At 50.5% G+C, this 24,169-nt stretch overlaps 1 protein-coding gene across 1 annotated transcript in view; it reads left to right on the top strand.

The window, feature by feature from the left end:
- The first annotated feature begins 1,713 nt into the window (after positions 1-1,713).
- Positions 1,714-24,169, top strand: part of PHC2 (polyhomeotic homolog 2) — a 47,408-nt gene continuing 24,952 nt past the window's right edge. Inside the window, exons 1-8 of the mRNA XM_054571940.1 lie at positions 1,714-1,866; positions 4,438-4,596; positions 5,650-5,727; positions 6,159-6,323; positions 8,158-8,244; positions 9,379-9,691; positions 20,979-21,394; positions 21,654-21,819. Of these exons, the coding sequence (XP_054427915.1) occupies positions 1,714-1,866; positions 4,438-4,596; positions 5,650-5,727; positions 6,159-6,323; positions 8,158-8,244; positions 9,379-9,691; positions 20,979-21,394; positions 21,654-21,819 (1,537 nt within the window). The remainder of the gene's footprint in view (positions 1,867-4,437; positions 4,597-5,649; positions 5,728-6,158; positions 6,324-8,157; positions 8,245-9,378; positions 9,692-20,978; positions 21,395-21,653; positions 21,820-24,169) is intronic.

The raw sequence follows: 24,169 nt of genomic DNA, 5'->3' as shown, positions 1-24,169 counted from the left end.
TCATCACAAGTAACTTAACAAGTGAGTAGCCATAATGAGGGCCAGAACTGAATGCATTTCAGGACAAAGGCGATTCAAGGACAAAGGCCTTGCCCTGTGGCAGTAAAAGCAGACAAACAAACATTAGGGAAACCACTGCTGCAGGTCCCAGGTCAGGATTACTGTTTACAGGCTGGGACTCTGCCTATTAGTCAGATGCCTCTGAACTTCAACTTGCTGACTGCCAACTGGGAGTGGCCCAGATTTCCTTGCCCACAATATTTCTGTCTTTTGGCCTTTACCCACCCTTTTTTTAGCCCAAGTTGAAATCCACCCAGTCTGAAAAAGGCAGCTTTGAGGGCTGTTGACAACCTCAAACTGAGCAGCACAGGAGAAATGACAACAGACCATGGACGTTTTAATTCTTTGTACTAATCCATGCTCTCATTGGTGTGAAAAATCATACGGTTTTCTCCATTTTCTGAATTGGTATAACCTGCAAGCAGGGAATTGAATGTGTTTGATGGGATAACAAGTGTTGTTTTTTGATGTAGTAAGGAATAGGTAGAAAGAAAAGCTTATATATAGAAAGGAGTATTTTAGAAATAGCATGGAAGAGGAAAAAGAGAGGAACTTGAACTTAGATCTGGGTGTGCCTCTCTCACCACCCCTGCCTTCCTTCCCAGCCACTCTCCAACGCCAAACACATTGCGCCACGGGGATGTGTGAGTCCCGGTTCTGAATCCAGATCATAGAGTGGTCCCTGAAGAATTTCTGGTACTTCTTAATGACTGGGATAGAAGGTTCCAAGGGGCTCTGCCATTTCCACACTGAAAGAGGAATGATCTTTTAGAACTAGATAGTGGGAATCAGGCTGGGAACAATTTTAATAACCACCCAACAGCCAATGCTTATGGAGCGCTCAGTATATATCTAACACTTTGCTTAGGCACTTTGTATCACTATTTTACTTAATTCTCCCAACAATCCGTATACTCGTACATCTGACAGTTAAGAGACAGGAGGTTAGAGAAGTGTCACTTGCCAAGGTTTCAGTAAGTGGCAGAGCCAGGACACAAACCCAAGTCTTTCTGATCCCAAACCCTGCAATTTTAACCAAATTGCTCAACGTAGTGCCCTCCTCAGCCTTAGATCAGAGAGCACTCAGTACGTACTTCACGAAGAAAACAGAGACTCCGAACATCCTCAAAGCTTTTCCGGCTCTCAGAACAAAATAAACACTTCAGTTTATTTTATTGCTTCCTTATTTGCCTCTTTGTCTGATTCTGTTCTCTCTGGATTTTAAATCCCATTTCTTTCCATAACTGGCTGTATAAATATGGATCAACAGTTAGTTCTCTGATGTTCAATATCTCCATCCCAAGGATAAAGGGGTGGATGGGTGAGAGGGGATCCCCCAGGTCACTCCTAGTGGGACCGTTCTAGGAAATCTGCCTCCTTCGCCGGAGCAGAATGAGCAGGCCATCGACTTTAGAAGCAGGCAGACCTGGCTGCGAATCTCACCTAGTGAACCCGCCTGGCCCTGTCCTTGTGAGGACAAGTATGTCTCAGGACCTCGTGTCAGAAGCAGTCCCCCCACAGGCTGATGGGAAACGCATGCATGAGTGTGCCTGCTCTAGTAAATGTTTTAACATTTCACTTCTGCCTTTTTCCTCCCAGCATCTGCCTGCTGTTCCGCCCTCTGAACGCCCTGACTCTGCCATCCTACAGGCCATGGAGAATGAGCTGCCGGTCCCCCATACATCTAGCAGTGCCAGTGTCCCCAGCAGTGCCAGCGGGGTCAGTAGCAGCAGTGGAGGAAGTGGCCGCCCCACTGGGCCCCAGATTTCTGTGTACAGTGGCATTCCTGACCGACAAACAGTGCAGGTGAGGGTCCAGCTGACCTTGGATTGAATTCCTTGGTCATCCGCCAAGAGGACATGTCAGCGTGGTCTGGTGGAATTACCAGCGTGTGGAATCTGTGCACAGTTAGAGGAGAAGTGAAGCTAGATGTGTCCAACCAAGAAATTTTGGCAAGGGTGGGACTACCTAGCAGGCCTGGAAATGCCTTTCTTTCCTGTTGATTCAGACCCCAGAGTGCTTCTTTGGGGACATAGGTCTGTGAAAGTCTAAGCAACAGACACATAAAAATCACAAACAGAAAAAAAGTGACTGCGAGGTGCTCAACCGCAGCCTAGGCCCACTATCTAAATGATCAGTTCCCTGTAACAAAAACAAGTTTCTGAAAGAGGACCAGAAATGAACCCCAGAACAATCCTGTCTTTGCAACTTTTTACCTCCTTCCCTAAAGCGGCAGTTTGCGAAGTGTCATCCCTGAAGCCTTCCAGGTGATTATACACTGTTCCAAAACGCAGGTGTGGCTATGTATTGCCACCTGCTATTTTCCCAGCACTGCACGAAGCATTTTACATACTTGGTTTCTCCTCCAGCTGTGAGAATGCTTATTATCAGGCACAATTCAGAAAACGGAACCTCAGAGAAGACAGTAACTGGTCTGAGTCATTTGGATAAAGATAGAAAAGCTGAACATAATTCTCCCCCAAAACTTGTGTTCTTAATCACTACAATGTCTGTTCAAGGTTTCCAGACAAAACAGGCAGAAAAGCGGGACGGCAGCCAAGAAGTGTTTGCCCCAAGTAGCTTTGCTGTTAGAGCTCAGATGTACTAGGCCAGTGGGCTCATCCTGCTTTGGCCCTAGGCCCAGATTAGGGGATGGAGGAGAAGCCACAGCAGACAGTGAGAGGGCCTGAAAAACCTAGTTAAAGAAAGTACCATCCAAGTAACTTGCCCCTCACAGTTAGCTCTGCCTCACACTTACAACCAGGGTTTCTGTACACGTCATTGCTGTCCCTCCTCTAACCCAGCCACACATGGTATTTTAGCTGTAGTTTCTAGCAGCTGACATTAGGATGTTCCCCCCGGCTTCCCCTCAGCACAACCTAGACAACAGAGGTTTGGGGTTTCTGCCCTGGCAGATACTATGGCCCATGGTTGCGCTTTGCAGGCAGCTGCTCCCCAACTCGCAGGCTCTCTTACATCCTCTAGTGAGGAGGAGTCGCAGTATCTCTGCTGCTGCTGTCGGGACTCCTGGGAGGTACTTTTTGGAGTCTAATGAAAATGAAGAGGCTTAGATAAAGGGAATAAGGAGACAGGGTTCTGGGGAGAACAGGAATAAAAAGAACTGAGCTGATGTAAACCAGGCCCTTCAGAGGGGAGGCTACTCAGAAGGAGGGATGTGGAGGCACTGGGATGGGGTGGAGGTATCTGGGCAGATCCGAGGGCCCGGGCAGAATCTGTGAATCAGATTCCTGTTTTCACCAGATCCTAGATCTGAGCCCACTGGTTGTTTAGTCCTAGACCACCAGCCTAGAAACCACGCTAAGCCAGAGAGATCCAGACTGGAGGTTCCCTTGCTGGAGGCAGAACCCAGGGCTGGGAGTGGCCCCGCGGCCAGGGATTCAGCAGAGCTAAGGGCAGGAGGTAGGCCAAGGCCTGGCCAGGGCTCATACCGGGCATCAAGTTGGGGAAAGATGGCAGGAGGGTGACCGGGTGAGGAGAGGGAGGAGAAATATCTCCGGGGCTCATGAGAAAAGACAGAGGATTCAGGGCTGGGGGGAAAGCTTCGCTTTTCTTGGAGGGGTCAGAGTAAAGAGCAGTGTTTTGTCATTTCCCCAAGACTGTGGCTCGTCCAGTGCCACCAGGAAGGCAGGAATGACAGTAAGGCCAGGGAACAGGAGTTGGTGGCTCAAAAAAGGGAGCAATGGAGAGAGGAAGGGAAAAAATAAGAGAGAAATGCATCATCCTTTTGGCATTGGCCTGCTCTACAAGCCCCAGGGGGCCTTCTTCTAAGGGACTGGTAGGACTTTCCAAGCAGCCAAGGGGAGACCCTGGGAAGCAGCCCAAGTCTGCCCTGAGGCCCCAGCTGGGAGGGTGTTGCCCTTGAGTAGCTTTAGTTGACTGCTGTGTTCCCTGGGCTACAATAGGCCCCCTTTCCTTCTCTCTGCCTCATTTAGCTTTGGTTCCCTCTGTCATCATCTTCCCCATGTTCCAATCACCATATTCTGAGGCTGAAGAAGGGCGGGGAAGGAGAGTGTCACTGGCGGCTCAAAGGGCTGCTGTCTCCCTCAGCGTCCCCACCACCCTGAGAGTAACTCAGAGCAGTGGCGGGCTGCCTTGCAGTCAACGGGGGCAGCCAATACAGGGGCAGACAGTTCTGGGAAGCATGTGTGTGCCGTAGAGATGCAGGCGAGACAAGGCAGAGGTGTCTTCCCCTCCTCCCTGCGAGGTGATTGGCTGCGGAGTTCGCAAACCTGGTGTCGGTCTCTGAGCAGCTGGGGAGAGATGGGGTGGGCAGGCATTGTTGCAGAAGGGGTGGGTCTGCAGAGGTGAGTAGTGCACTTGTTGAGAACACTGTCTGTCCCACCCCCGCACTCGCAGGTGATCCAGCAGGCCCTGCACAGGCAGCCCAGCACCGCGGCCCAGTACCTGCAGCAGATGTACGCAGCGCAGCAGCAGCACCTCATGCTGCAGACGGCAGCCCTGCAGCAGCAGCACCTCAGCAGCGCCCAGCTCCAGAGCCTGGCAGCCGTGCAGCAGGTAAGAATGAGGGAGTGGGCGGATGCCGCCCATCCACAGCGAGCTCGCTGCAGAACTAAGAGACGAAGTGAGCGCTGCACACGTGCTCCCTGCCTTCTCTCCCTGGACCCTCACAGAACCCCGTGCAGTAGGTGCAATTGTCATCAGCATCCTCTGACAGATGAAGAAAGAGGCTCTGGGAGACTAAGCACCTGGCCTGAGGTCACACAGCTCCTGAGGGGAGAGGCTGGAGCTCTCAGCCTGCCCAGCACAAGGAGGAGGACCAGAGGCCTTCCTCACTGTGTCACTGCACCACAGGGACGGGACCGAGGGTCAAGGAGGCCCACCAGAGAAGGCCACTGCCCATTCTGCTTGCCTGTCCGCCATCAGTGGCTGAGGAAACTCATTCATTCATTCATTCATTCATTCATTTAACAGAATTTTTTATGCACCCACTGTATGCTAAAGTGTATGTCAGGCACTGAGTATACTGTGGACCCTGTCTTCTTGGAGCTTATAGTGGGGAGACAGCCAGGAAACAGAAACCCAAATAGAAGGAAACAAGATATGTAAATATCTCATTGTGATAAGCTCTGTGAAAGAGGAGGCCACTAGGACTGAATAACAAGGAAGACCTTAGATTAAGTGGCCAAGGAAGACCTCTCTGCTGACACTTGAAGGGTGACAAGAAGGTGGCCAAAGGGAGAGGGTAGGCCGGATGTCCCTCCCCGCAGCACAACCCTCCACACAGGGGCCCAGATATGACAGAGCAGGGAGAAGTGGAGGGCCGAGAGGGCTGGAAACCTGGCTAATAACCATAGCTGACAATCTGCATGCTTACACGTTAATGCTGTGCCTCACGCAATCCTTTTAGCAATCTTACAAGGTAGACACTGTTACTATGCTCCCTGTATAAAAGGGGAAACTGAGGCACTTGTTTAAGGTCACTCTGATGAGACAGAATGGGGGTCTGACTCCTCACCCCTGCCCTGTAGCACTTCCTTGGGAGGAGAAAGCCTGGAGTGTGATTAGGGGAGACCTGGGACTTGAGTGATTAGAACTGTTCTTTTCTAGGCAAGCCTGGTGGCCAACAGACAGGGGAGCACCTCCAGCAGCAGCGTGTCTGCACAGGCCCCAGCCCAGTCATCCTCGGTGAGTAGGAAGGGGAGCTGCGGGCAGGCCCCACAGCTCTAGGACCAGCTCCTTCCTCCTTGCCCAACACCCCATTGTGGTGAATCCTTAGCCAGGTAGAATCTATTACTGGATTCAATTACTCTTGCCAGAAAAAAAGGTATGTGCCTCTTCCTAACGCTTACCCTTTAATAACTCCCTGTTACCTTTCCAATGCCAAGGCTCTCCGTTCCTAGCTCAGTTCTCTCGTCATTGGGTCCTCCCTGCAGCCGTCTAGCAGGCCAGAGATGGGGTGGTGCTGGGGAAGATCCAGAGCCCAAGGACAAATGACGGTTCTAAAGAAGGCTGAATCCACCAAGGGACAGAAGAGGGCGAGAGGAAGAAAGGAATGCAGGGCACGGAGTTTACCAAGAGGCCCTTCTGTTTCCTACTGCCTGTGTCTCTCTCATCAGATCAACCTGGCAGCCTCCCCAGCAGCAGCCCAGTTCATCAACCGGGCTCAGAGTGTCAACTCAGCAACGGCCTCGGGCATCGCCCAGCAGGCTGTGCTCTTGGGCAACACATCTTCTCCGGCCCTGACTGCAAGCCAAGCACAGATGTATCTGAGGGCACAGATGGTGAGTACCCAGCCTGGGCCATGGCTCAGGTGGACCAGGGGAAAAAGGCCGAGAATTCGGGAGCTGGGAGATTAGAAAATGGGGAGGTTGGAAAAGGGAAGGGAAGAAGCACTAGCGGACAGCTGGCAAGAGATAAGTGTGGAATATATAAGGGGGCACCTGGAAGGCTGAGTGGGAGCTTTGGTATAGGCTCAATGATTCAAGAACAGGTGGGGTTCCAGCTGAAATAAAGTTACCCATGATGCCTCCTTTCCTTCCCCCGCCCCCAGAGTGAAACAGAATTGCCCTCTTCTTATCAGAAACGACTTCCTAAAATTAATTAGACTAGAAAATGCTGCAGCTCTCGCCCAAATGGTGTGTACACTTAGCCATGTGAGATAAGCAGGCACACAAGCAGCCACGTACTCTACAGAAATGGGAAGTGGGGTCTTCCCTCTTGGTGTTAAGGGCCAAAGGTGTGCCCAGCTCAGATGGCGAAGGTGGCAGCGAGATTCAGGACCTGCTGCTGTCTCTGCTGCCCTCCCAGCTGGGTCACCCTATCATTTGTTAATCAGGTGGGCTTTTTTGGGCCCAACGCACTCAGGGCAGCATCAGCCCTGGATATGTATACCTAAAATCTCTCCTTTACCCCATCCCCAAGGGCTGCAGAGGTCCTTAGGAACTTTAGAGGTTCCTAAGATTTAGAAGAATTTCCTGGGAAAATAGCAGCATGCCCCCTAAGAGACAATAGCATCTAATGGCTCCACCCTGGGCTCAGCCCAGCCTCCTGTCCCCCATTCTGAAGATTTCTCCCTTGAGCTCCTTGACACACTATCATGAAGATGGTACAATCCTACCCCTCCCTTTGCTTCTGTGCCCAGAATTTGACACTTGGATCTTTTCTGGTCTTGCTCTTGCTCTTCCATTCCTGACTCTGAGTTTGTTGAGATGCAGCTCCATTCCCAGGGACTAGCCTCTTAGACACACAGCGTGGAATAGACTTCCATTTCTCTGGGAACCAACCAGATAGCCACATTGTCACACTGCCCAAACCTGCCTTTGTCTTCAGTTCACTCATTGCCTTGCCCTACTCCACTGCCCCAGCTGGAGTCCCGAAGCCTGTCTGGCTCCCTCCCCAAAGCACACTCCCAGGACACCAACATGTCCACGCTGACGCCAAGCTAGGCTCGCAGGGGTGGGAGTGTCACATGGAGACCATCACATAGCCTGCACCCCATGGGAGGAGGTGCAGACATGAATGAAGCCCAGGGCATTCCACCTCCTCTACCACTGTTGTCTGTGCACACATGTGTGTGCTCGTGCACACACTCACACATCTAAGTTTGACCAGAAAAATGACCAAATCATCCCTTCTGCAGTTGAGCCCTGTTCTGACCCCAGCCTGGAGTCAGAAGTGGGTTAGACCTAGACACTGGTCCTAGGGCATCCGTCTCAGCCCAGGGTCCCTGCTCCCTGGGATGCTGCGGAGGGAGTGACTACAGGGAGTCCTACGAGTGCAGGTCCCCTCCAGGATGAGCTCCACACAGAGGCTTCTGCGGTGAAGCTGACTCGGGTCCAGCCCCAGAGGGGCTCTCCCTCACCACCCCCTTCACTGCCCAGCCTAGGTCAGGACGCCACAAGCCTCTTGAGATTTTCAGGGGATCCCCTTGGACTCCTTCCCTTTCCTGCCTCCCTATGTCCCCATATCTGGTCCCTGGCTAAGCTGTTCTGTCCTGTGGCTGAGCCCACATTGGGCAGGTAAAAGGCACCTCGTTTCCTGTGATTCCAGGCCCAGCCAGGTAACCTGGTGCAGGTAGCTAGGAGCCTAGGCGGCACTGTTCCTTTGTCCCCTCAGCTCATCTTCACGCCCACGGCCACCGTCGCTACTGTGCAGCCTGAGCTCGGCACTGGCTCCCCCGCCCGGCCCCCCACCCCTGCCCAGGTGAGGATTCCATGCTTGTGGGAGGGCAGGGGGGTGGGCACCCCGTAGAGGGGTACTGATACTGGGTATGGGCCCAGGCCCTGGTGGAGCTTTGAATCTTTGGCAAGACTGGGATCTCCTAGGGAAGCAGGGGGGGACAGGACAGCCCAGTGCTCCCAGGCTTGCTCCGTCACTCCCCGTTGAGAAGGCCTCCCTGCGCCTGACTCTGTTCCTGCAACACAGGTCAGGAGCCAGAGAGCAGCACGCTGAGGCAAGCGTGACTGCCAGGAATGAGCGGGTGGTCTTTGCTACCTTTGCACCTTACTTGTCCCTCCCCAGTGTAACTTCTGCTGCTGTTGTTGCTTTTTAAGTCAAAAATCTCACTCTGATTACACACACTAGCGGATCAGGGAAATGTCATGGAAGGGGGAGGAAAGATGAGTCCTGGGTTCCTACCCCCTGCTGAGAGCACAGATACTACTGTGGCTGTAAAGGTTCTATGGGCAGCGGGGCGGGGAACACCCTCCCACCTCCTCCATCCCCAGCTGTAGAATGGGGACCACGGGAGTAGCAAGGTTGTCCGATTTCTCAGATGGGAGTCTGGCACAGCCTCTGTGTATCCAGCAGAGGGCACCAGGGACCAGGCTGAATAAGCAGGCCCAACAGGGAGAAAACCTTACTCTGAAGATAAAATAATCCTTTGCCTGGTGGCCTTGCTGGCCCATTAAATTTCGGTTTTGCCCTGGCCCTAATTAGTGTGGCAAGCCTCATGCCCTGCTGTCCCTGGGAATTCCTTCTAAGTGGCGTGCATCCTATCTTCACAGTTGAGAGGAGAAGGGGATTAATAGAAGGGGCAAAGCCTGGCCTGCCTGCCTGGGCCTGCCCCAGCCTGGGAAGTCTTCCCTTCTCAGAATTCCATTTCTTCTACCACTGGATCCAGTCTCTAGCACTTTCTTGTCCTCTTTGAACTTCTACCTGCTCCTGGTTTCTCTTTCAGCCCTTAACTCATTCTCTCTCTCTTTCGCTCTGTTTCTATAACCCACTGTCCTGTGCAGCCATTCCTGGATCCGTCCCTAACTCCTTCCCTATCTTAGTTGTGTGCTGGCATTGCTCCCGCCCACATTCTCTGGACTCCTATAGACCCCTCTTTTCCAGGTACAGAACTTGACCCTCCGAGCACAGCAGACACCAGCTACGGCAGCTTCGGGCCCTACCCCCACTCAGCCTGTCCTGCCCAGCTTGGCCCTGAAACCCACGCCAGGCGGTAGCCAGCCTCTGCCTGCACCGTCACAGGGCAGAAACACTGCTCAGGGTTCCCCCGCAGGTGCCAAGTCCGGCCTCACTGACAGTGCGATGGAGCCACTCAAGAAAGGAGATGGCAACAGCAGCGTGCCCGGGAGCTTGGAGGGCCGAGCTGGGCTCAGCCGGATGGTGCCCGCGGTGGCTGCGCATCCCCTCATTGCACCAGGTAAGGGCGCAGGAGGAAGGCTCCTGTCCCAGGAAACTCAGGAGGACTATGGGCCAGGGAAAACGGTCAACCTTTTCTTTTTCCCATGGACATGCTAAGATGCCAGCCACGTGTGTGTGTCTCTCTCCCCTCTTCCAACCTTGAGATGTTCTTTGGCTCTTACTCTGTTTCATGCTTCTAATCCAGCTTTAAAGAAGGAAGCCACATCAGTTGGAAAAAATGAGTCCTTCTTCACAATGGGCACAACAGTGAACCTCAGAGTATGCAATCATAGGTCTTAACCTTGAGTGAGCGGGGTTGGCAGTGGGACTATTTTGCAATTCTCTAAGAGTCAGCAAAAAGGGCAGGGCTAGCCAGAGGCATGTAAGGACCACACAGGGAGACGAGGAAGTGGGACGTTTGTTTTCTCATCATTCCACAGACATTTGTTAATGACTCTTTTCTAGTTATGTGCCCAGTGCTGGGTATGAAGAGATAACTAAGACTGAGGCCGGGCCCGCCCGGCGGGCGCAGCCTGGAGGGACAGCCACGTGTGATGAGCGTGTGAGCTCTGCGTGCCGCAGGAACACCGAGGCACTAGCTGTCCTTGGTGGGAAGAGCCAAGAAAGGCTGCCAGTGAGGGTCACTCCTGAGAATAACTAGAGCAGATTTAAAAAGTAACAATCCAGCAGGTTATCTGTGAGGCAAGGTCTCGGAAGGAGGTGACTCAGCCCTCCCAGGGGCCAGACCGCTTTCCCTGCCTGCTGGGATTCCCCCAGCACTGCCTCCTATCAGCCATCCTTAGTGGTGAAAATCTGCCAAGGGCCCTCGAAGCCTGGCTTATTGGTCTAGGGAACAAGACCACACTGTTACAGCACAGAATTAGATAGAGCGGTAGACCACGTGGCTGTGCATTAAAGAGAGAGTCACCCTGGTCACATCCCTGAGACAACCACTGACCCTCTGTCCTCATCCAGGCCATTTTACCATCCTATCTATTATTTTCTTCAGAACCTACTATATGCTTGTTACTAATTAACAAAAGTGGTCAAAAATATAATTCCTTACCTAAAGGAGTGTGCAGTCAAAAGGTGGGAGCCAGCTATATAAGCAACTCCATTCCATTTCATAAATCCTATCCTGGGCATGAGTACAAGGTAAGCAGGCACCGAGCATAGATGGTCATCTCAGTCCCAGGCAGGATGGGTCAGAGATGCTGTCCCTCAGATGAAATGGCACGTGGCTCCTGAAGCATGAGTGGTTTACTCAACAGGCAGAGTAAACAAAGGTGTCTAGGACAGACAGGAGAAAGTGCAAGTCACGCATTATGGCAGTGCACTGGGAGGAATCTGAATTAAAGTCCTTTGTTCACCTTTTTGAGGTTTCAAAGACAAAGCGTTAGTCTCTGCCTTGCACAGGTCACTGCAGAGCCTGTAGAGGCCTCCCTGCCCTGTGGCTCCATGTGCTTCTCTCTGTCTGGCTTTGCTCTCTCCAGAGATTAGTCCAGTCTCTTTCTTTTTTTGGAGAAAGAAACTGAGGCTCAGAAGGGTAAAGACTAGGGTTCTTACCATGAGTTGACAGCAACTTGAACTAGAGCAGGGACCCCAAGTTAGCATTTCTTCTACGTACTCATTCAATGTACAAACCCTAGAGCAGAAGTGGGAACCAATTCCACGTCTGGCTGAGTCAGATCCTGGTTCTTAATCATCAAGCTATATTTACCTCTCTCAGTTCTTACAAGTAATTTGGAGTTTCCTAGGCCTTTCTTATTTCTGACCCAAAGCTCAAAGAGCCTGACAGATCTAAGGTTCTTCTAGGGTTTACAGAGTCTAGTAGGGGGCTCTCTTCTCTTGAGCCTGGTCAGGGTGGATGCAGGTGAGTTACAAGCTGAGGACCAGGGCCCCAAGTGTGGCCTGGAACTAACAGTATGTGGCTATAGGCAGTACAGAGACCAGGGGCTCCACGGAACTTTCTATGGAGCAGCTGCAGACCACAAAGACCCTCTCCCCAGAGACAGAAATCAGTAGGCTTTGCATTGGTCCTGCCTCCCACTGGCCCCTCCTATTCTTCCTTTCTTCTCCCCTTCCTCTCTGTAAACCCCATGGTTCCACTCCCCCACCCCCACCTCCCAAATGGATGACAGCGGGGAGGTTTAGGATACAGCAGATCCTCTCTGGGCCTCGGGAACAAAAAACCAAAAAAAAAAAAAAAAAAAAAAAAAAGACTGAACCCTTCTGACCTGATGGGGGAGTAGGGCCGCCTGGAGCAGCACCTGCCCTGGCTCCACACCTCCCCAGGCAGAGGTAACTCCTGGCCTCCTGCCCAGCCAACCCACTGTGAATGGAGTGATCAGAGCATGCGCGCACGCGTGGGTGGGGGAGCAGAGAGCACAGAGCGTTTTTGTCGGTTATTGGAGCATTTTTTGAGCTGGCTGGCTGGCTGGCTGCCCCCAGGGAAAGTAACCAGTGGAGACTTGTTGGGGGGCGGGGCCGTGGGGGGAGTACGGCAGAGGGCAATGTGTTCTCCTGGGGGCTGTTTCCTCCCAGCGCAGGCAGGCGCTCTAGTCCCAGCTGGGACTGCTCCCACTGACAGCTGTTTGGGGGCAAAGCCCCTCCCCCATGGCAAGCTCCCTGCTGTTCCTGCTCCTGTCACCTTGGCAACCGGCCTCTTTAGGCTCTGCAAATAGAAAAGGTCCCTTAAGCCCTGAAAAGGGGTGGGTTGGTGGGTGGGGGAGGGGAGGGAGGGGTGGAGAGCAGAGCCTAAGAGGCTGGGCTTCTTGGTGACTGGAGTGCTGAGCCAGGGCCGGCAGAGGAGGGGCAGGCGGCAAGGTCCCCGGGGCCTGGCCTTCAGGGAAACCCAGGCCTAAGGGAGTCGGGCCCAGCTCCCGGCGGGAGGCTCGGTTCTTGGAGTTCTCATTCTAGTGGATGGAGGCCTTGGGTGCACACTCAGGCCCAAAAGTGAGGAGAAAGTCGCTGACCAGGAGGGACATGCTGCGACAAAAGGCAACTGCCTGGGCGTTGAAAAGCCTGCGCCCTTTTCACACAATTGTGCCGCAGATGCCAGGTCTTTGTTCTGTTTCTTCATCCCTCCTCAGGTCTCGTGGAGGAGAGAGAATTCTCTGTTGGAAAGGCCTGCCACACAGCAGCTTTGTTTTTTATCACAGAGAGGATTCTGTGTCAGGGAGTAGTGATTTCTGTCTGTGATAGGCTAGACAATGGGATGCTTGCTGATTCCAGGGATCTCGGGGACCATATTTCCCTCCTGAAGCAGCTGCCAAACGGTGGCGTAGACACATTTTTACTTACAAAATCCAATTTAAAAAAAAGAAGAAAAAGAAACATGCAGGTGGGCCTGTTATCTAGCTGGAATCAAAATTTCATGGGATATCAGTGGGGTTTTATATTTTGCTTAATAGTGTCCCTCCCCATTGGTGTGCACGAGAGAAAGGGAGAGAGAGAGGTACAACTGTGATACACAAAGGACCTGTGAACTGATGAGCATATTCCTTCATTCCTGAAATTCTTTATCCTAGGCTCCTTTTATGTATATTACTGCCATGGTTGCTGCCAGCTAGTAATAGTAATTCCAGTTAATGAACAATCATATTCCAGGCACTGTACTAAATGCCTTACCTGTATATCTCATTTAATCCAATGATTATTTCATCTCACAAATGAAGAAGATATGGCTCAGAAAAAATAACTGCCATCCCCAGGTAGTTTTTCTCCTAATAATTGTTCAGTTCAGCTCAACAAATATTCGTTAAGCATCTATTAAATGCCAAACATAACGCTAACCATATGGGAGTTAGAGAGACGAGCATGTTTAAATTCCAATAGGGGTTGTGGAAATTTGAGTTGTACCTTGAAAAATGAGTAAGTTCCAAGAACGGAACAGAAGGAGGATTATCTCAGCTGGCACTGGGAAGTACCTACACCCAGAGAGGCCGTTTGTGCCTGTGACCATCTGTTCATGTAGGTAGGACCTGCTCCTCTTTCCCTATCCCTGTCCCACCGTCATTGGCGATGGGACCCCCAAAAGACCTTTTTCCCTCTCTCCCTTGTCTTTTAGTCCACCACTTATGTAGCCCCCAGATGAGCTTGTCTGTCTTAGATTTCGAAACCCAACCGCCTGTCCACAGGCGACTTCCCAGTATGCATCCATCCCTGCCCTCCTCCTCTTTCCCCATAGGCCGCCAGCCATTGATAGGATATTCCCACTTGGATACATCACCCCACCTGAATCCACATGTTTAAAATCTGGAAAATTCATAAAGAAAACTAAAGCAAAACCCCAGAAGCCTCCCGCTGTGGAAAGGCCCCCTTTCCCAGCTCCTGACTGCTGCTCACAGTCATGAGGGATCCCTGCACCCCAGGCTCCCAGTCTCAGGCTTATTTTGACTTGATTTTCCTTCCCCATGGGGGAGAGTGTTATAATGGTAGAAGCACAAGCTTTGGACTTAGACCTGGTGTCAGGCTCCAGCTTTATCGCTTACGAGTTTTATGGCCCTCGTCAAGTTACTTAATCTCTGTAAACATCAGTTTCTTCATTTATAAAACAAAGGTGATTATATTTGCCACCGGCTCTGAAGATGAACGAGCTGGCCTGCAAAGGCGACCCGCACAGAGCAGGCTCACGGCAGGCCTAACAGATGGGTGGCCCGGGCGCCCTGTGCACAGCTGCTAGAACCATCTTCCTCAGAGACAGTCTCCCCTGGTTAGAAACCCTTCACTGTGTCTTTATCTCCTACTTTATCAGCTGCGCTGCCCAGTCTAGAGGAGAAACTCAATATAATAGCACGTAATAACTTCTGATGAACTGATTGACTCCAGGTGGCCCTTCAGGATGCTGCTCGCATTGCCCATTGAACCGCTGGAATTGCCATGGCTTCCTCCCACAGATCCTTGGCCTCTTCTCCCTGTTCCCGCTCCTTTATGACTTATTTGACCGGTCACATACCTTTTACCTCTCACCTGCTGGCCCAACACTCCCCTTCCATCATCTATCCCACCAAGATCACCTCTAAAGTTCTCAGTGGCCTCCAACTCACCCTCCAGGGCTTGCTTTTTCCACTTGTACTTATTGACTTCTATTATTCACTCAACCAGCAGCGTTTTTTGAGCATTTGTCACACGCAACGCAACATGCTTCACCTGTCAAATATAGCTGATTTTCCCTTAACTGGCTGCATTGTAGAAGTCACTTGGAAAGCACTCTCAGTTTTTGTTATAAAATGAGAACACTGCCCATTTGCCTCAGAGGCTTATTGTAAGGAATACATGAAACTCAAATTATAAAAATGCCTTGAGGAGTTCAAAGCAACATACAAAAGCGGGAAGTATTTTTAAGAATAGCTACCATTTATTGAGCACCTACTAGGTATGGACAAAGGCAGTAAACATCTTTGTGGTTTAAACATAATATTCCATTTGATTCTGGCAACTTCTCAACATAGTATGTATCACCATTTGCAGGACAGGAAATTAACATTCAGAGAGGTTAAGCATGTTGTCTAAGGCTGCACAGCCTACAGGTGACAGAACAAGATTCAAAGCAGATCCATCTGACGCTAAAACCCATACCTGCAGCCGCTAACGCTGTCCTGCCTATCATCCCTCTGCCAACGATGGGGTAGTTTCCTTTTTAAATGCTCCAAGCTGCCTCATAAGGAATCCCGCTCACAGAGGGTATTTGGAAGTGTTGCCAGGTGGCTGCAGAGCAGCCCTAAAGACAGGAAAGCATAGGCAGACCGCCTCAGAGTGCCCCTGCTTGGCAACCCTGTTTTCATAACCCACTTCCCTCTTACAGAGAAACTTCCCTTCACTCTCCTTCCCCACTCGTATTCCTCCCAACCCTCAGCCCAGAGGGACTGCATCCCGGAAAATGCATGCGGCTACTGCTTTCAGTTTTCCTAAAAGGAGCTTCTGTATCTATGTGTATTGGACTCTGACTTCTTGAGTCAACCTCAATCTCAGTCACCCCCTGAGGCCTGATAACATGAGACGTCTTTGGGGATGAGCAGCCCCTGAGGGCGCTAGCATCGGTTAGACCCAACCTCCAGTTGCCTCCTCTTCTCGCTTTCTCTTTTGGACGCCCTTGCTTCAGCTGTAGGAGTGCCCTACAGGTTTCTGAGTGCACCATGGCGACTTATACCTCCAAGTCTTCCCACACGCTGCTCCTTTCGTCATCGTCCTGACTCTGGTGCTAAACACTTCATTGGGGAAACCTCCCCCGCTCTCCTTCCCAAGCTGAGTCCCCTCTTCTATGTTCTCAGCATTCTGTGCTCATCTCCTTTCATAACATTTACCATGTTATGCTGAGAGAATCTGTTTACCAGCTGTCTCCTTGACTAAACTGTTGTCTATTCTAGGGACCATGTTTTAGCCGGCACCAAACATAGCACCTGGTCTGTAGTGGGTGCTTATTAATGTTTATTGAGCGAGTGAATGGTTGACAGTATCTTTTCACTCAACGTCCTAAACCCTGGACAGCAGTAGGTAATAACATTCCTGTGAGGGAGGAACGCCATGCCTCTCTTGCAGGCAGCCTCGCTCCGCAGTCCTGCCGGCAGCTCCAGACTCTCATCAATTATTGACTGGGATGCTTACAGCTCCCATATATTCTGGCACAAGAGGCCCAGCATTTCTGGGATGGTGAGCTGTTTCCTGCCTACTTGAATTGAGATCAATAGAGATCCATTATTGATCAATTCAGAGTGGGCACCCGTGAAGGGGCGTGTCGGTAATCCCGCGTAGTCAGCCCTCCTGCCTGGAGGACTTTAATCCTCCCGTTGCTAACAACCAGTGATTTGGGAACAGGGCTTGGCCTCTACAGATTCTAAAGAGGCTGTTCAAAGTTAGAGCACCAGACCATTCCCTAGAGTCTCTCCTTTTAGCTGGGCCCTAAGGCACACAGGCCCCAGGCCTGTCCCTCCTCTGCTCCACTGCAGAAAGGGCTGAGGAGGCCTTCCAAAGCTGCGGCTGAGGTCCCGCAGAACCGGCCCGCTGATCCTTAGAAGGGATGAACTTTTCAGCAACAGGGGTGGGGAGCCAAAATGGGTGCAGGGAAGAAATGAAAGCGTTGGACCTTAGGAAAAACGAAGGGAGATCCAGAGACATTTCTGTGCCTTAATTTCATAAACATATATGCCCCATTGTAGCTGTAGGGAAGAGGGATGCGGCCACGTCTGGTGTCATGGCTCCAGTGGGAAATGCCCTCCTTCACCACCCCTAACTGAGCTGGGAGGGCTGGGCATGGGAGAAGATTCATGGGTCTCACCACGATCAGCAGCAAACGTTTGCTAAGCACCTGCAAACATGTAGGGTATTATGTTGGACAATGCGGAAGAGAAAAGAAACATAAAAACCTTCCAGGTGAATTCAAACCATTTTAATTTTTTAAAAAATACGCGTAAGACATCTTTGGCTGAAAAAACATGCAGGCTCGTTGGGTGGATAAGAAATAAACACACAAAAGAAAGTATTCCCGTTTAATTTCATCTAAGACACCACTGATTGTAAGATCCACCATTATTTTTTTAACTCTAAGGAAGAGAAACCCTGCCAATTAAACCAACAGCATCCACTGTGTATGCATCCCATTCAAAAGATGGTAAAATGGGAGGTGGGGGAACAACAATTAATTTGTTAAGTATCAATGAAATACACGTACAAGATAGTACACATTAAACCACAAGTGAATTAAAAAAAAAAAACAATAAAAACAGTCAGGAATTCTGAGGGGAAACTCACAATTGAGGGTTAAAGTGAAGAGGAAGAAAACAGGAGCTGAGCCTGGGCCAAAGAAGCCTATGCCGTAGATCCCTGAAGCAGAGGGAGGGCACTGCAGAAAATGGAAGCACTGAAACCAAGGCCAAAAAGGCACAAGGGAGTGTGATGTTTACGCACAAGGAGCAGGGCCTTGAGGGTGGGTTGAGGGGCAGTGCAGGAGGGCAGTGAGCAGAGGCTGGACAGGAGGACGGCCTTCAGTAAACCAGGATACTGAAAAAACCAAAGTGGTCTGTGGGGCTCCACCCACTCCCCCCTGTTCTGGCTCTGGAGAGGATGAGTTTTGTGAGATAAACAAGCTGGAGCCCCACCATGTTTCTCATCCATCCATCCGTCCGTCCGTCCGTCCGTCCATCCATCCGTCCGTCCGTTCAGCAATGCTGATTGAGCATCCACGACATTCAAGATGCTTTGAAGGAAACAGGCGAATCCCATCAATTCTGCCAACTAAAGGCGATAAGTGAAATGACTCTGAGATAGGTATTACCCTTTTAAAGGTGAAGACACAGAGGCACAGAGAGGTCAAGTAACTTGCCAGCCAGCATCTCACTGCTGGTCCAGGGGAACTGGGGTTCAAATCCAAGCATTCTGACCCTAGAGCCCACGTTGCTGGAATCACTGCGTCTCTGAGAGCACTGCAAAGCAGAGGCCCCTGAGCAGCTATTGTCTGCAAAGGCAGGGAAAGGATGACAAGCATTTTATCTGTGGCATTCTAGACAATGTGAGGCAAGACATCAACTCCATACAGGGGACAGTAAGCAGTAAAGGTTGCTTGGATCAAAGAAATAATAAAAATTAAAAGGTTCATTTGTGTAGTAAAAAGATATTAAACAGCAGGGGCTTTAGACAACTGCAGACAAAGGGGAATCCTTCATGGCTTCTAATCAGGGATCAGATCTGTGCACTGGGAAGATTAATTCACAATCATCTATAAGGTGGTCTATAGAGAGGAGAAACTAGAATCAGGAAGACCCATTAGAAAGTTATTGCAAAACTTTGAATATAAGGTCTTTGACCCAGAATAATGCTGGAGTTAATCTGTGGCATTTGCTTTTTATCAATGTCAAATGTTAAGGATATATACTCCACCCAAAATACCTTGGTATCTTTGACCTATGAACTTATCACTTATCTCAGCTTTCATGAGCTTTGTTTACAGCCTTGGCACATACTGGCATCATTTGTCCTAAAACAGTTGCCTTTGGATTTCCATGAGCAGCATGGGACGGGGGCGAGAGGCGGAAATGAGGGGAGCCCAGGGATGGAGGGCGGGGGCACCAGCAGGTGCCCCTCCCAATCTTAGTAAACAAACACGTGTTGTTCCTCACTATTGTTGTTTATGCTCTATAGATCTAGAACCTTTTCTCTCTCTCTTTTTTTTTTTTCACCTTACAAATCCTGAATTTTAAACTATTTTCTGTGATAGCTACTCCCATCAAATTGTAAAACTGAAAGAGACTTATGTGGTCACCAAGCCGCTTGTTTCCCAGATAAAAACTCTGAAGCCCTGTGAGGAGAGGGACCCAGCTCAGGCCACACGGCCAGGGAGTGGTGGGCCAGGCCACTGACCCTCTTCGCTCCTCGGACCTGCACCGTCTCTGACTGTCACCTCTGATGGGCAGCACCTGGAGTGGCTCTGCTCCCAGCCCAGGAATTTATGGTTTTGTAATAAGAGAAAAGGTGTCACTTGAGTTTTCTGTGAGGTTAAGCATCATTCCTCAGATCTCTTTTGCTTCCAGAGCCTCCAATATCTCAGGTGCCTTATCAACAGTTATCTTAAACATTCCTGATTGTAAAGCTTGCCTGATTAACAGTTTCTCCGTGATTGTTAGGTTTGTGCTATTCAGTGTGGAATTGGGATCAAGGCTTAGGTTGGGGTCAAAGGCCACTTATAATCACCAAATGCCTGCTGGCAACTTCCATTTGGATGTTCTACCATCACCTCAAACTCAACACCTTTCTCTCAAATCCTCATCACCACCCAAGTTTCCCTCTTTCATCATTGACTGACATCCCCACTGCAGCCCTGTGGGCCGCCCGCGTTCCCTCTCTCTCTGCCCTCAATCACCAAGGACCACTTTGTTTTTCCTTAACGCCTCTTGTTTCTGGCCTTTCTTTTCCATCCCTCTTGGTGTTCTGCTTGGAACTCCATGCTGGGCTGTGATGAGATAGTTGGAAACTTACATGTAAATAGACAAAATTCAAGGAAGAAGGTCCCTCCCCTGACTCCGTTTGAATTCTGCCTACTTTGCTCCTGTAAGCATCACAGGATCCTTTCTAAATGTTAGCTCAGGACCCAGACTTTGCCTTCATCCTCATTGGCTGGGAGCTTTTGGCTGTAAAACTCTGTTTGTGAGCGTCCCACGGTGGCCCGTGTGCTTGCACGGCACAGCCCGTCTCTGCTGGCTCTCCAGCTGGGGCCCTCTGTGCAGGGCCACTTTCAGCTGAGCCGCCCTCAGGCTAAGCTGGCCTGGATGCCACCAGAGAGAGTGAGCGGTGTGAGGACAATCGGTATCTGAGCTGAATCTCCTGAAATCCTACTGCGTCCACGGCATGAGCGAGACACAGGGATTTACTAAAAAGTATAAGAATCTTTACCTCAAAGAGTCAGCCTGGTTAAAATGGCAGAAGAAAAGGCTAGCAGCAAATGGCAACAACTGAATTCCACTCCAGGGTAATAAGTTTACTTCCTTAGCACCCACCTAATGTCAGCCACTGTGCGAGGTTCTGGATAAAGAGATACATGATAGTTTTGACGCCAAGGTGCTCATGATCTGGAAGGGAAGATAACTAAGAAACAATCAGAGGCCACACCTTATTATGATAGAGGGAAGCCCAGGATACTTTCAGAACCCAATAATTTTCATTATAGCTAGAAATGATTGAACAGGACTATGTGCCAGGCACTGTACCGTGCACATGATGTCATTCTCTCTCATTTTATTCACACAGTATTTTTTTTCATCCCACGGTCCCCTACTATGTAACAGAAGGCCCTGGTGTGATAGTGCAGCCCTGGTCTGCCTCCTGCCACAGTCCGAGGCCCACTGTGCGCGATGGGCGCTTGCTGGAGGAGGCCAGCCTGAGCAGAGCCGGAGGGTGTCCGAGAGCTAGCCAGACAGAGCCAGGCCAGGCGATGCAAGGCTGCATGTATTGGAGCCATGGGGGAAAGCAAGGGAAGGGCATGGAGGAGAGGGAGGACACGGCACACCAGAGAGCCCAGTGTTTCTCTGAACAGCTGGCTGGAATGATCAAAGAAGCCTTCGTAGAGGAGGTGAGTTTTGCATTGGGCTTTAGGGACAGCCAAAGGTCCAGGATTTCGGCATAGGAAGAAAGCAAGGACACACAGAGAGATAGTGGGCCACGGCAGGGACCACGCCAGGCTCTCGGTGAAAGGCGAGAGCAGGAGACACTGGGTTTGGGACGCCTTCTTCATGTGGCTGTGGGAGGGGGCACAGTTGGGGGGCACAGCAGAAGATGAGGCCAAGCCACAGCACCCACCCTGGTTTCTCCCCCTTCAGCCTACACTCAGCTGCAGCCACACCAGCTCCTCCCGCAGCCATCTTCAAAGCACCTGCAGCCCCAGTTTGTGATCCAGCAGCAGCAGCAACCACAGCCGCTGCAGCAGCAGCCCCAGCAGTCACGGCCCGCACTCCAAGCCCAGCCCCACCCCCAGCTCGCCTCAGTCCCTCCGAGCGTGGCTCTGCAGCCCAGCCCCGAAGGCCACGCCACGCCATTAGGCCCAGTCACACCCACCCTGCCTCTCCAGTGCCCCACTGCCAACCTGCACAAGCCTGGCAGCACTCAGCATTGTCACCCTCCCACGCCAGACGCTGGGCCTCACAATGGATATCCCGAGGGCCTGTCCCACACCCCTCAACGCAGGTTCCAGCACGCCTCAGCTGTCATCTTACAGCTACAGCCTGCCTCGCCCGTGGTGAGTAAGATGATGCCAAGGCTCAGGGAACAAACGGGAGGTGGGGTGAGCACACAGCCCCCTTCTGGGTGTGTTTCTGGGTGGGCTGAATGGTGAAGCCCCCTGGGTCGTCCAAGAAAGAAAAGGGGCCTCTCCCTAATTTGAGGCTGGCTAAATCTTAATGTCCTTGCCTTCTACCCAAGCTCCACAGAAAAAGGGGAAATGTCCAGAATGTAAAGGCAATTCATGAGAAGATCGTCTCTGTCCTGTCCCTTAACAGCCCCAGCAGTGCACCCCAGATGACTGGAAAGATGTGGCACCTGGGGAGAAGAGTGTGCCTGAGACTCGGTCTGGCCCATCCCCGCATCAGCAAGCCATTGTCACTGCCATGCCTGGTGGCCTGCCTGTGCCCAAGAGCCCTCACATCCAGCAGTCCCCAGCTCACGGTATGAAGTGTAGGGGGGCTCTGGGGGGAGGGGAGAAAATTGGCCTTCCTTGTCAGCCCCTGGCACATTACACTTGGGTGTCAGGAATGGAGGGGAGCTATTTCAAGCCCAAAGAGGCAACAAAGAAATTGCATGGGTGAAAACAGGGGTGGGGGGCGGGAAGGGAAAAATGAGCCAAGGATATAAAGAAAGGGGACCCAGAAAGTATAAGGGTAAGAGGATAGAGGAAGAAGAGGGGAGTTGAAAGTTCTAGATGCCCACTTTGAGGCCTTCATGTTATTGCATATGTGTCAGATGTGTCCGCATATCCGAGGCTGGTTTGAGAGTTCGGGCAGGTATCCAGTTATCTCAGTTCTCTGCTTCATTTGGAATGAGAGGGAGTTCTTGAAATCGGGAATATTACAAGATGGCTGTGTAGTTCAAAGATAAGGGAAATAAATGCCTAGGGGGAGCTTGAAGGGGATTCAGAATGAGTTCAGCTCATGGAAAACATCTTTGAGGGGACAGTGCTCATCTCTGGGATCCCCATCTGTCCACCTGTGAGTGCCCTTTTTCCAAGTGGACTTTTCCATGACCTGGGTTTCAGGAGACTCTGCTGGATCCTTCTGCCCTGATGGGAGGGCCACAGCAGTAGCTCCGTGTTTGCAGCAATCCATTTGCTTTCCTTCCCCTCTCTGCCAGTGTGCACAGCAATCTTGGCCCAGATCTCAGTGACATTCTGGGCCATTTGCTGCCTACAACGCAGGGAGGCAGTTCCGGTCACTGGACTGCGTGCTGAGGAGGGGGTGGGGAGATCCAACGGAAAAACAGTTTGCAAACTGAAGGAGAAAAGAGAAGAATAATGCTTTAGGACAAAGTAGGGGGTAAAGGTTATAAATGTCTTATAATGAATGGAGGATGGGGTCAAGGAAGAGGAGAGCAAAAGAATATGGAGAAAGAACATTAGCAAAGTTAAAAGACAGGAAGGAAGTCATCGTTCTCTTGGCACACTTGCAAGGTAAGGGGTCCATCATTTTGAAAAGCAGCCCATTCCATTGTGGAATTGCTCTAATTATCAGAAAGTCACTCTTGAAATTAAGCCCAAATCTGCTCCCCTGAAACTCCCACCACTGGTTGTGATTCTCTCTCGTGAGCTGTAACAGAGTCCACCTCCTACAGTGTTTGTAGACAGTTATCATTCTCTTTCCTCTCCCTCCCATTAAAAAAGAGAAAATCTCCAGGCTAAATATCTGAGACTTCTTTTCTTTTCTTTTTTTTTTTTTAACTTTTCACATGTCAAGACCTCCCATTCCCACCATTCTTGTCTAGGCACTTTCCACCTTTTCATTAATTCCCTCAAAGTGTAATCCCCCAAATTGAGCACCTTAATTCCAAATATAACAAGCCACTAGTCACCATAGGTGGGCACTGGCGCCTCACTGTATAAGCCCTTCAAGGGGCAAGACTGTTTCCTACATCTACATGGGATGGTAGGGGTGCACCTACTATGTGCCAAGTTCTGTTCTAAGTTTTCCTTTACCCATGATCATAACCCTGAGAAAGAAATATTATTGTCCCATTATTCAGAGGAGGAAACAGAAGGCCTGAAGGGACTCTAGGTCACACAGCTCTGAAGGGGCAGCACCATGACTCTGGCTCCAAATGAAATTCCCTTGCTTCCCATCATCGGGATGTTGCATGTATGGCCCCGCATTAACTGCTCCAACCCAGGGGGATGATACTGTTGGGTCATAGAGTGCTGCGTCATCTGAGTTCCGGACGTTCGGGTCTGCTTTTTGTTCCTGATTTTTGTTTTTGAGGTTTCTCTTTACATGGACCACTCTCATTCCAGGTCTCCCTAGTCTCAGACTTGCACAGCTTATATTTTGAGCCAAAATATGGTTAATTACATGTGTTAAATGTTACCTTGTGAACTTAGCCCATAGTTTCAGCCTAGCAAGAAAATGGTGATAGTTAACAGCTAACACTTTCTGGGCTCTCTCTGATAGGCTTTACATGTATTTCCTAATTCAATCCCGACAGTAATCCTGTGAGGCAGGAACTTTTATCACCTCCATTTTAAAGACTGAAAAAAATTGAGGCACAGAGAAAATATGTGGTGGGGCAGGAATGCTTCATATCTGAATTTTGTTATTTATTATACTAATCCCTCTGCTTACCTTTGCTATCTATAAATTATGTAGCATGTTTGCTTTGTCTTTAACCAATTTGCTAATAGGAATATTGCATAGGACCTAACTGAGGACACATGCCCTGTCTGAAGGTTGGTAATTATCAACAGTCTTTACTCAAGTATTTGTTATCCAACAGCCCCTAAATGAGCTGACATTTGCCTACCTTTCTCCATCTT

The sequence above is a fragment of the Pteronotus mesoamericanus genome, unplaced genomic scaffold (assembly GCF_021234165.1).
Source record: "Pteronotus mesoamericanus isolate MK-2021 breed Mesoamerican mustached bat unplaced genomic scaffold, CSHL_Meso_final contig_221, whole genome shotgun sequence".
Taxonomy (NCBI): domain Eukaryota; kingdom Metazoa; phylum Chordata; class Mammalia; order Chiroptera; family Mormoopidae; genus Pteronotus; species Pteronotus mesoamericanus.
Note: the sequence above shows the minus strand (reverse complement) of the source record. Positions and strands in the feature narration are given on the sequence as shown.